Source organism: Doryrhamphus excisus, chromosome 14 (genome assembly GCF_030265055.1).
Source record: "Doryrhamphus excisus isolate RoL2022-K1 chromosome 14, RoL_Dexc_1.0, whole genome shotgun sequence".
NCBI lineage: Eukaryota > Metazoa > Chordata > Actinopteri > Syngnathiformes > Syngnathidae > Doryrhamphus > Doryrhamphus excisus.
Window position 1 is genome coordinate 15,850,832 of NC_080479.1, and position 13,395 is coordinate 15,864,226.

General features: G+C 37.9%; 1 protein-coding gene across 1 annotated transcript; it reads left to right on the top strand.

Annotated features, from left to right (window-relative positions):
* The first annotated feature begins 712 nt into the window (after positions 1-712).
* On the top strand, positions 713-8,264 carry csnk2b (casein kinase 2, beta polypeptide). The gene is made up of 7 exons (XM_058047010.1): positions 713-868; positions 1,302-1,383; positions 1,775-1,877; positions 3,335-3,450; positions 3,759-3,834; positions 5,531-5,720; positions 7,691-8,264. Exons 2-7 carry the CDS (start codon positions 1,312-1,314, stop codon positions 7,779-7,781), a joined length of 648 nt encoding a protein of 215 aa, XP_057902993.1. The 5' UTR covers positions 713-868; positions 1,302-1,311; the 3' UTR covers positions 7,782-8,264.
* Positions 8,265-13,395: the final 5,131 nt, after the last annotated feature.

Genomic DNA, 13,395 nt, shown 5'->3' on the forward strand with positions numbered 1-13,395 from the left:
ATTTAGCACTATCGTGCTCGGTGTTAGCATGGTAACTAACATGAGCATACATATTTTTTGCTATTTTCCTAAAAATGAACTTAAGCAGAACTTTCCTAGCATGATAATGTTAGCATGCTAATATTAGTGTAGTAGCATTTGTAGCCGTTTGTAGCGTAGATACATTTGAACTCTTAGCACAATCATGCTAGGTGTTAGCATGATAACATTAGCATGCTAGCATTGCTAACATTAGCATAATATATTTGTTTCATTTTCATCAATTTGAACTCAAGCATACATTCACCGCTGTCATGCTAGGTGCTAGCATGCTAACATAATTTAGTATAATTTAAAGCTATTTTTTTGCATTTTCGCATTTTACCCTTATGCTAGGTGTTAGCATGCTAACATTAACATTGTTAGCATTCTTAAAGTCATTCAAACACTTCCGTGGTATGTTTTCATGGTCAAGGAATCTAAATATGTACATAAAATAAATGTCAGACTAATATTTATGACGGAAATGACAATATGGGGGAACTGTGGCCTGCGATCTCTGAGTGCTGTTCTACTGTATAAAATGCTGTACAACAATCTAAAACAAATCTAACAATAGAGACGAGACGAGAGACGAGCTCATGAAGTTTATTATGTCATAATATTTGTCATAATGTCACCACATCATATCGTTGTAGGACAACTGGGTGTAGTTACTCCAACTCACCATCATGTGGCAGCAGCGCGCCACCTGCGCCGGACGTCGAGGAAGAACCTGCTAAACTGGGAGCTGGTGGTGACCATTTTATTTACACTTCACGGCTTGCTAGGTTATTTTCTTGTGCTGTCGCGATTGTTTTTTTTTAGCAGCATAGAAGTACAACACTGGGTAAGCTGACATAAACCGATACAAAGCTGGAGTGAAATGTTCAAAACTGTCTCTCAAACAGCAACAGAAAGTGCTCTTCTAAGCTTGTGTTCCAACGATGCGCCATATTGGTTCAGCTGTAGCTAGCTAAGCTAGCGGCTTTTTCTAGCTTAGCGAGCTAACATTGGCAACGATAAAAAGACTCCCCTATGCATAACTACATACTATATACATGCGCAACTGTAAAATCTATTAAAGTTGACATTGTTAAGACTGTTAGGTTGTTAAGTTAACTTGTATACTTTGGTGACAAAGTATAGCAGCAGTAGACAGTTAGCTTAGCCACTAGCTAGGGTCAGACAGCGTTGATTTTAACATTAGCACTATATGATAATAATAATAATAATTTTAGTGTTGTATTAATATGCTGATGTTAATGTGCTTACATGTCTAGGTCATCAGAGATGAGCAGTTCAGAGGAAGTGTCTTGGATCTCCTGGTTCTGTGGATTAAGAGGGAATGAGTTTTTCTGTGAGGTACAGTACTTTTATCTATGAATCTACAGTACTACGGCATGACAATTATAATAACAATAATGACTAATAATTTGATTTATTTAAAACGTAGCATGACCCTGAATGTGGTGTGAAGAAAATGTTTTATGGCTCTATTTTATGGCTGTGTACAGTGCCACTGTCTTAGGAGTTAATTTTGGTATAAGATCTGATTTAAACCAGAACTTGAACTATGCACAGAATTCATACGAAAACAGAAGACGATCTATAACTGTTAAATTTATATCCCAGCCTTGCAAGGCTTCCTGAACCAATGCAGACATTTTAGTCAACTTGCCAATAAGAATCAGAAATGTTAATATTTAGGGTGATTTTAATTTGTTTCTATTCTTCTTTTCATGTGGGTTAACAGGTGGATGAAGACTATATCCAGGACAAGTTCAACTTGACCGGGCTTAATGAGCAAGTCCCCCACTACCGTCAGGCTCTCGACATGATCCTGGACCTTGAACCAGGTCTGTATTTGACTTTACATTCAAGCGTTCTCCATTCTAACTGTTTGTTGTTTATATGACGCTTATATCACCTTCACACTGCATGTAGTCATGCAGCCATTCACCTCCCATTTCATGTGGAAGTGGTAAGGTTTTCCCCCCACACACTTTCAACTTTCAATACAGTCAACCAATGATAAAGCCTAATTTTCGCAGTAATCCCAAATCACCGCTGGGCCGCGTGGGGATTGGAGCACCGAAATAAATTATATAACACTCTTAATGCACAAAATAGTCATCAAACATACTTATTTGTTCATATGATGCACACAAAGCCATTAACAACTTCATGCCCTGTATCTTATCTGCTCTGTTCGCCTTGCGCCATGAGGCGTTCAGGCGCACTCGTAATGGTGAGTGTTATGTGCGAATTGTTTTTCATTTTATTCACGTACCCCCTAAATTTGGGCATCTAGGGTGTAAATAAAGAATAATATGAGTGTAAATGTGACTATAGGGGTGTTATTTAATGTCTACAGAGTTCTAATAATGTTTAAAAAATGTATTTAGAAAGCCATAAACAGGTTTTCTATAACTATGTAATAATCGGTTTATTAATATTAAATCCTATTTAGCAGATATTCACATAGCGCTGTCAGGCCTAAAACCAATTATGGCGATAAATAACAACGACAACTGTGTGTGTCCATAGCACAAAGGCACACACACACACACACACACACACACACACACATAAGCAGTCATGAGAGAGGCGATCAACAATTTGCAGTCACGCTGGTGTTATGTTACCGTCAGTAATAGCTCATGCTAATAGCTAAACTTAGCCAAATCGCTACCATCACCTGACAACAAATAGAAGAGGCATGTGTTATGTATGTCGCCGTACTCAAAGCAGGAAGGAGTATATTTAGAGATGCACCGATCCGCATTTTTGCACTTGATTTGATTCCGATGCACTGTTGGCTGTAATATCCAACCATGCCAAATATAATATCAGTAAATGGATCTTGAATAATATCTTTTTTTTAGCGATTTATCTTACAATCTGCACTCACGTCCTTTATATGAATGTACCACATTTGGACTGTTTTCTAATAACATTTACTAACCGCCATTGTCGGCACGGCGGTCGAGTGGTTAGCGCGCAGACCTCACAGCTAGGAAACCAGAGTTCAATTCCACCCTCGGCCATCTCCCCGTGCATGCGTGGGTTTTTTCTACGGGTACTCCGGTTTCCTCCCACATTCCAAAAACATGCTAGGTTAATTGTCGACTCCAAATTGTCCATAGGTATGAATGTGAGTGTGAATGGTTGTTTGTCTATATGTGCCCCGTGATTGTCTGGCCTCTCGCCCGAAGACAGCTGGGATAAGCTCCAGCTGTCTCCAGCCTTGTGAGGAAAAAGCGGTAGAAAATGAATGAATGAATAACCGCCATTTTAACCGCCGATTTTGCAGATGAGGAGCTGGAGGACAATCCCAACCAGAGCGACCTGATCGAGCAGGCGGCCGAGATGCTGTACGGCCTCATCCATGCACGTTACATCCTCACGAACCGAGGCATCGCGCAGATGGTAGGTTATCACCTATGTCCTTCTTCATGTGATGGAACAATACATTATCTGAGTAAACGTTACCTGAGCAACAAGAAAGACATTTTTCATTATCGTTTGTATCGCTCACCGTGGTGTAGTGGTTAGCGTATTGGACTTTGGAGCGAACGCCTCGGGTTTGAATCTCCACTAGTAAGCATCATCGGTAATTGTCAGGAAGGGCATCCACAATTTAAAGGGCTCAAGCCAAAAAAAAGAAACAAACAAGTTTGTATCAGTAAATCTGCTGCATGAAAATGTCTGATAATAGAAGTGTGCATTTCTTTCAGTTGGAAAAATATCAGCAAGGTGATTTTGGCTACTGTCCTCGTGTCTATTGTGAGAATCAGCCTATGCTTCCCATTGGTAAGTAAATTATTAAATGTAACACAGTCGTCTTTTGCTACATTGCCGTTCAAACATCATGCCCTCACTCTTTCAAAAAATTAACGGATAAATGATGAATAAATTAAGCATTTTTAAGGATAAAAACTGCAAAATGAACAAACCAGATGAACTAAAATACATATACTATACAACAAAAGAAGTGTCGTATTCTATGTTGGCCACTAGGTGTCAGTAAGTGTTTAGTGAGACACAAGAACAGGCATCCATTACAGTTTTAAATCAATAGGCACAATAACAACAATATCAACTCTTAACCACCGACATCACTTCCTGGTCTATGCACATATTTCCACAAAGGTCAAGGGGAACACAGGGAACACATTTATTGTGACACACAGGAGCATGAGTTTTATTTATGTGTTAAATGGCTTATTTCCTCTTTTAATGTCTACTAATTTGGGTAATACGAGTGTAAAGCCGCCATTGCAATATATTGAGATAATAGCCAGTGCAGGAAGTACAATAAACTAGTAACATGCAAGTCTGTTATCTTATTTATACTCTATCTAATATTATTATTTTTTCTAATGACATTACTGGCATTGCTAGCATGCTAATATTAGCATATTATCTGTTTTTTTTGTATTTTCATGGGTAGATCACCTAGCATGAACACTATCATGCTAGGTGTTAGGATGCTAACTTTAACATGTTAGCATTATTAGCATGTTAATATTAGCTTAATAGCATTTTCATCAGTTTTCCTGGGTAAATATATACGAACATTTAGCACTGTCATGCTCGGTGTTAGCATGGTAACTCACATGAGCATATTTTTTTTTTACTATTTTCCTGAAAATGAACTTCACTATCATGCTAGGTGCTAGCATGCTAACGCTATCATATTAGCATGCTAATATTAGTATAGTAGCATTTGTAGCCGTTTTCATGTGTGGATGCATTTGAACTCTTAGCACAATCATGCTAGATGTTAGGATGCTAACTTTAACATGTTAGCATTGTTAGCACGCTAATATTAGCTTAATAGCATTTTTAGCCGTTTTCCTGCGTAGATGTATACGAACATTTAGCACTATCATGCTCGGTGTTAGCATGGTAACTCACATGAGCATACATATTTTTTTTTACTATTTTCCTGAAAATTAACTTAAGCAGAAATTCAGCTAACATGCTAACATTATCATATTAGCATGCTAATATTAGTATAGTAGCATTTGTAGTCGTTTTCATGTGTAGATACATTTGAACTCTTCGCACAATCATGTTAGGTGTTAGCATGATAACATTAGCATGCTAACATTACTAATACTATCATTACTATCATGGTTTTATTACTATTACTATCGTGGTTAATACAAATATAAAGGGGGCTATTTTATGTCTAGAGGGTTATAATCATGTTAAAAAAACACAGATTTTTAACACTTAACAGGTTTTCAATGCCATAACTACAAAAATATTAAATGTATTAATATTGACCCAGAATTGTACTTACTGCGGCCATGTCTGGAACCAGTTAACCGCAATGAACAAGGGACGACTGTATACAGATATGTATTATATCATGCACAGAAGATGGCTGTTCTCAGCTTTGCATACGCAAAACGACAAAGAACCATGTAAAGAACTTTTAACAATGTCACATCAGCGTGACCTCACGGGTCTGCTTTCCTTTGTCCCGTGTCCTCCACAGGCCTCTCAGACATCCCAGGAGAGGCCATGGTGAAACTCTACTGCCCTAAATGTATGGACGTCTACACACCCAAGTCCTCCAGGCACCACCACACAGATGGAGCCTACTTCGGCACCGGTTTCCCCCACATGCTGTTCATGGTTCACCCGGAGTACAGGCCCAAGAGACCTGCCAATCAGTTCGTCCCGAGGTTAGTACGCTCATGCATGTTCTGGTTGGGAATTAAGTAGGGATCGACTGATATGTTTTTTTTTTGGGGGTCGATACCGATTTTTTTTTCCATCACCCTTAGCCGATGACTGATTTTGCTTGGGCCGATATTTGTGGCCGATACTGCTTTTGATCCCTCAATTTAAGATTAAAAGTCTTTATTTGTCCCTCAGTGGGGAAATTTGTGAATTTGTACAGCAGCAAGAGTACAGAGTCAGTTAAGCAGTACAAAATACACAATATAGAAAAATAAACAATATAAACAACCCAAGTATTAACAAAAATCAACAGTTTTATGAACAGATAATATGAAACGAGATGAGATATATAACCAGTCTATACACTGAGATCTTGTTAGAGAGTTAATATGAGGCATTATGGAAATACTTCACATAGAACTTAGTATGTTGCATTTAGAGCATTTAGATGCATTTAGCATTTACATGAAAAAAATGACCATGATAACAAATATTCCAGGTCTCATTTTTAAACAAATATTTATTGAAATGTAAAGCTTTCAGCTTTCTTAAACACACATTTAAACGGCATTATCAGCTTTTAAAAGGAATAAATATTCAACCATGTGCAAAAAAAAAATTCTGTCGTAGTTTAAATGTATCTAGCATCAATGTGATGACTGCTCCTCCACAGCGTGACGATGCCCCGGCGGATGCCTGATTGTAAATCATGCGGTGGAAAAATACATCGGCTTACCCACGCACGTATCGGCCGATACTGATACAAGGAAAAAACGAAAATATCGGCCGGCCGATGTATCGGTCGATCCTTAGAATTAATGGAATGGCCTTTATTGTCATTATACAAGATGTACAACGAAATTGGAAAGCTTCTCTTTTCAGTGCAGTAGTCAAGTTTAAAAAAACAAAAAAGTATGCAAAGTAGAGTAAAAAAAAAAAGACAAATTTAACAATATATATACAAGATATATACAAGATATCCAAAATATACACATAGTATTGCACAGGAGCATATGCAGGAGCAGATATACAGTAAACCTCGGATATATCGGATTCAATTGTTCCCACTGGTTTTGTCTGATATAAGCGAAATCCGTTATATGCGTATACCGGAAAATGTCCGTTTTACGCATATATCGGATTTATATCCGTTATAAAAAGGCACTTCCTTGACTATGTTTCCAATGTACCTGGACTGGGCAATGAAGTATTATTGACCTCACTTTTATATTTGTCCTAAATCTGGAGCCAGGAGAAAGACAATAGCCAGTGACATCAACAAGATTAGCATAACGATGCGGCCATCCGATATATGCGAGGGAAATTTAATGGAAATGCATTGGAACGGGACTGGAGATTTTGTCCGAAATAGGCGAAATCCGTTATAAAAAATCCCATATATGCAATGAATTTTTATTGGAAATGCATTACAGAAAAATCGTTTCTTTTTTTATCTGTCCGTTGTGAGCGAATTTCCGATATATCCGAGTCCGATATGTCCAAGGTTTACTGTATTAATTTTAGTGCAATGATCAATGGGACATAGTGCAAATAATGACTGGAAGACAGGAAGTGTACATTCTGCGTTTGCATTGTTTGCAAACAAGGGGTGTCCAAAGTAGAAAAAATACTAATAATATGTTTTATGCCCATAAAACAGATGTTATAACCGCGTACTAGAACAGCTCCCAAGTTGATTGTGTTCCCAGCATTCAGAATGATGGCGTTGTTGCGTCACTTTATGAAAGGAAGCCACACCCCCCCCCTCCCTCGTCCCATAAGAGCAAACACAACACAATTCACAGTTTAAATTGGCCCCCATTCGCTAATGTTTTTGTTGCATTTTGTCATCTTTGTTTTAAAGTTTGTATTTTAAGTCACGCTACTTTGCACAAGCAAACACCGGATACGGCCGCCTCGCCTCGCCGATGCTCTAGGATGTTTGTCACCGCCTCTCCGTCTCTTTCTGCAGGCTGTACGGTTTCAAGATCCACCCCATGGCTTACCAGCTGCAGTTGCAAGCAGCCTCCAGCTTCAAGAGTCCTGTCAAGGCCATCCGCTAGAACAAGAACGAGAATATTGTCAAAAGGGGGGTGGGAAGTAAATAATACAGTCTTCAGCGTGGCACTTGGGAAATACACAGGTGACCCCCTCTCCGCCCGCCCTAAAGACAATGTCACATTGATTTAGAATAGAGGTAAAATGTAAAAAAAAAAATAATAATTCTGAGGGGGTGAGCTAGACATCCAAACCCACAGCCATAGTCTTCATACATGTGTTCACATTTACACACACACACACCATATTTACAAGTGCCCAAAGAATGGGTCATTTTAAGCCTACACCCTTTTCCCCACTTTAAAAATGGCTGCCAACAGTTTGGATGTACCTAATGGATGTTTTTGTTCTATAGTGTCAGAAACAGAGAAATCAAACACAATATTTATGGAAGACTTCCTGACACCCCATCCCTCGTTCATCTTCTCATGCTGTGTTTCTTGACTTTTTTTTAATAGTCATAATCATTAAAAATCCACCCCCGGCCATCTCTGTGTGGAGTTTGCATGTTCTCCCCGTGCAAGTGTTTTTTCCTGGTTACTCCAGTTTCCTCCCACATTCCAAAAACATGCTAGGTTAATTGGCGACTTCCAAATTGTCCATAGGTATGAATGTGAGTGTGAATGGTTGTTTGTCTATATGTGCCCTGTGATTGGCTGGCCACCAGTCCAGGGTGTACCCCGCCTCTCGCCCGAAGACAGCTGGGATAGGCTCCAGCAACCCCCCCCCCCCCATGACCCTCGTGAGGATAAACGGTAGATGAATGAATGAATGAATAACCCGCAGGGTATGCTGGGTAACTTTTCATTGGGGAAGTGAGCATGAGGTCTTCATTCATTTTCTACCGTTTTTCCTCACAGCTGGGATAGGCTCCAGCAACCCCCCCGCCACGACCCTCGTGAGGATACGCGGTAGAAAAATGAATGAATGAATGAATAACCCGCAGGGTATGCTGGGTAACTTTTCATTGGGAATGTGAGCATGAGGTCTTCATTCATTCATTTTCTACTGTTTTTCCTCACAGCTGGGATAGGCTCCAGCAACCGGGGGGTTGAAGACCTCAATGAAAAGTTACCCAGCATACTCTGCGGGTTATTCATTCATTTTTCTACCGCGTATCCTCACGAGGGTCGCAGAGGGTGCTGGAGCCTATCCCAGCTGTGAGGAAAAGTGGTCGAAAAATGAATGAATGAATAACCCGTAGGGTATGCTGGGTAACTTTTCATTGGGGGAAGTGAGCATGAGGTCTTCATTCATTTTCTACCGTTTTTCCTCACAGGTGGGATAGGTTCCAGCAACCCCCGCTCCCCCCCCCCCCCGCGACCCTCGTGAGGAAAAGCGGTAGAAAATGAATGAATGAAGACCTCATGCTCACTTCCCCAATGAAAAGTTACCCAGCATACCCTGCGGGTTATTCATTCATTTATTTTTCTACCGCTTATCCTCACGAGGGTCGCGCGGAGGTTGCTGGAGCCTATCCCAGCTGTGAGGAAAAACGGTAGAAAATGAATGAATGAATAATCATTAAAAACCCACATTCTGTAGGATTAACCGGGCATAATTATTATTATTATAATAATAGTTGGTATATAAACTCCTTTCTACACACAAGTATGATATAGCAGTGACCCGGATGTTTTTGTGTGGCTGTGAATGCGTCAGGCTGTGTGTGTGTGTGTGTGTGTGTGTGTGTGTGTGTGTGGAGACAACTACGTTTGCTGACAACATGAAAACACAGACATGGGTGACTCATGGATTGGAAATTTCCACAGTCGGTATCGGCAATTTTCCCACACATGAATTACAGCGGTATCTGAGGCCGATACTGGGTCGGATCGGCCCCTTATCCTAAAATTCTGGTTTTGGGGGTGGCTAAGATCAAGCAACAACAAAACACTGATTCTACTCCTGCAGCTCATATATTTGTTTATAGGTTGAAGACTAAACAGCCATCATTTTGTTTTCCTTGTAAAACAGTAAGGCGGATTCTATGTTCCCTTTTCTCCGCTCTCCCCTCTCCTGTTGGAATTTTTCAGGTGAATCTATTTATGTGTCCGCGTTTTTTCTCTGTGCAACCCGAGAAGCGTAAACAGGATTCAGAAATCACAATAAAGTTTGATTTTGTTTTCATATATATATTTGTAGGCCCTTAATTTCTTACTGTTATTGTGCCATTCTCTTATTACGACGCATTACAACACTTTTTTTTGTTTATATGAGAGTTGGGGTTTCCCTCTGTAGCTGTCGTTGGCAAAACAGTCTGGCCTGAATGAGTTGTTTTGGTGTGGCACATATCTGTCAGACTTTCCAGTAGGAGAATGAGTCAGAATAAACCTCAAAATACACATTTAGGAACAACCCAGCCCTTTTCCAAAGAGGAATTCCTCATCAAGTTGAGGATTTATTCTTAAAGGATGATCCTCCTCAAAGTGTACACTCCCATTAAAAAAAATCATTCCAATCCAATTATTCCATTATATTAACAAATGTTAACATGATTGCAGACAATTTAAAACATGACGAATGAAATTGGTAATGGTAATGGTTTTATTTCATTTGAACATGCATCAGATTACAATTGAATGCATCCCATAATCAGTTCACAGTTCCACATGTCCAAAAGGAGTAGGAAGAAGCAAAGCTTATTAAATCCTACCCCTCCATCTGGTACTTTTACAATCAGTAACTGTTACATTTGTTCACTTCCTGCTTTCCTAATATAATTTAAGTTGTTTTTTTGTTGTTTTTGTTTTTTTCGGTTTTTGTTTTAAAATTTGTTCACTTCCTGCTTTCCTAATATAGTTTAAGTTGTTTTTTGTCTGTTTTTTTGTTTATTTTTTTAATTATAATTTAATTTTTACTACTGTTTTTATTTTTATTTATTTTTATTTGTACTCCGGTTTCCTTCCACATTCCAAAGACATGCTATGGTAATGGTAATGGTTTTATTTCATTTGAACATGCATCCCATAATCAGTTCACAGTTCCACATGTCCGAAAGGAGTAGGAAGAAGCAAAGCTTATTAAATCCTACCCCTCCATCTGGTACTTTTACAATCAGTAACTGTTACATTTGTTCACTTCCTGCTTTCCTAATATAGTTTAAGTTGGGTTTTTTTTGTCTGTTTTTTTGTTTTATTTTTTTAATTTTATTTTTACTACTGTTTTTATTTTTTCACATAGCCAACAGCCGTTTGACGCCCCTGCACAACCTAGTTTGGATCTCTCTTTTGGTGCTCTTGGGCAATTTTGTAGTGGCTGAAGCAAAAAATTGCTATTAAGAGATCATAACAGTGTGAACGCCTGACTGAAAATGGCCCCTGTGCCACACTTTGGATGCCACTGGGTTAAACAATTAAGTCACTTTGTGTATTTATGTTCCCATTTGGTGCCTTACTTCCGTTTTACGTGCCCTTCTTTTGTATTTACTTCCATTTCTGCTCTGTTCTGTGTTACGATGCTTTGTTTCTCTATTCCCTGCACGATGTTAATTTCAGTTCTCCTATTTAGTTCAGTTGTCAATCATCGTTAATCGGTAAAAATAGATTATTAGAACGAGATTATTCCAGCTCCGTTACACCCATTGACAAACACTCAGGCCAAATGCGTGTTCAAAACAATGGAGGCTTTTTGCCGCCTCCCTCTGAGCAAACTATTTCCAAAAAGATGACTCTGAAGATGCCGTTGCATAAGACTCCTCCTCCTCCTGCGTACACACACACACAAAACACAAATCACATGAGTGTCAGGTGGACAAACAAAGTCAATAGTTTTTACTATGGCTACACTTGTTAGGTATTAACTGTGGATTTTTGTGTTCTCTTCCAAAAGGGCGTGAGCAGCCACCCGTAGATGAAGGTAAACATACTCAGACAAGATGAGGCCTGTCCCGTGTGAATTATTGCCCAAAAGTCTCCTCCTTGGCTTGGAGCTTCGATTATCAACTTGTTGGGTGTCTCTTGCAGTACGTAACAGTACATAATAGTACATAACAGTACATAACGCATACTCTGGTACAGTGGTGTTAGGAGTTTAAAATGTTATTATAAGTAACGAATAATTCAGGGGTTGCCATGACTCACATTGAAGTGTGCCGCATTATTCATTCATTCATTCATTTTCTACCGCTTTTCCTCACGAGGGTGAGGGGGTGCTGGAGCCTATCCCAGCTGTCATCGAGAGGCGAGAGGCGGGGTACACCCTGGACTGGTCGCCAGCCAATCACAGGGCACATATAGACAAACAACCATTCACACTCACATTCATACCTATTGACAATTTGGAGTCGCCAATTAACCTAGCATGTTTTTGGAATATTAAAAAGTCAGTTGACTTCACAGCTAGGAGACCAGGGTTCAATTCCAAACTCGGCCATCTCTGTGTGGAGTTGATTAAATATGATTAAATATTTTTTAATTAATAAGAAAAAATAATAATTGCTCTATAAAATATAACAAAAATAATACATAATAAAATCATAATTAGATTTACTTAGATTTAACTTAGATTTAGATTTAAAAAGGAAATGATAAGTAGAAAAAAAAACATAATTCCAAAAAATACTAAAGCAATAACAATACATAATGGATGAATTTCAATAAATAAAAATACAACATAGTATTATTTTATACTAATATTATAATGACTTAATCATTTTTCTATAAATTATAGACTTAAAGGAAAAACACATTCATCGATAAAATTATTATTAAAAATATAAGACGTAAGTGGTGTGCTGTATTTTCATTTATTAAAATTATTAAATATTTTTTAATTAATAAGAAAAAATAATAATTGCTCTATAAAACATAACAAAAATAATACATAATAAAATCATAATTATTTACTTAGATTTAAAAAGGAAATGATAAATAGAAAAAAAACATAATTCCAAAAAATACTAAAGCAATAACGATACATAATGAATGAATTTCAATAAATAAAAATACAACATAGTATTATTTTATATTAATATTATAATGAATTAATCATTTTTCTATAAATTATAGACTTAAAGGAAAAACACATTAATCGATAAAATTATTATTAATAATATAAGACGTAAGTGGTGTGCTGTATTTTCATTTATTAAAATTATTAAATATTTTTTTAATTAATAAGAAAAAATAATAATTGCTCTATAAAACATAACAAAAATAATACATAATAAAATCATAATTATTTACTTAGATTTAAAAAGGAAATGATAAATAGAAAAAAAAACATAATTCCAAAAAAGCATCATGAGTGAATAACAAAGCGACAGCAAATATATGATTCAGCAGATGACTTCCAGTTAGTGAATCGCTACAGTGCAGTCAGCTTGTATCACATATCAACAGAGGCGGTGTCCGGGATGTTTTTAGCCCAAACAATAGCGCTATCGAGATGCAACCACATTGAAAATTGAACACAACGGCAGCACCTCTTGCTCAGCTTGATTCAGTTAACAGAGCGTGTGTCCAAAGCAGCTGTCAACAACAAAACAAAAGTTCTATGCAAAGCCTGTAATATGACAAAAAAAACTGCACTCGGGTTATTTTGCATAACAGATATTTGAGCTACAGTTTAGCTCAAATATCATTTGACTAGTTCGACTCAACAAAAGTGACGTAGCGC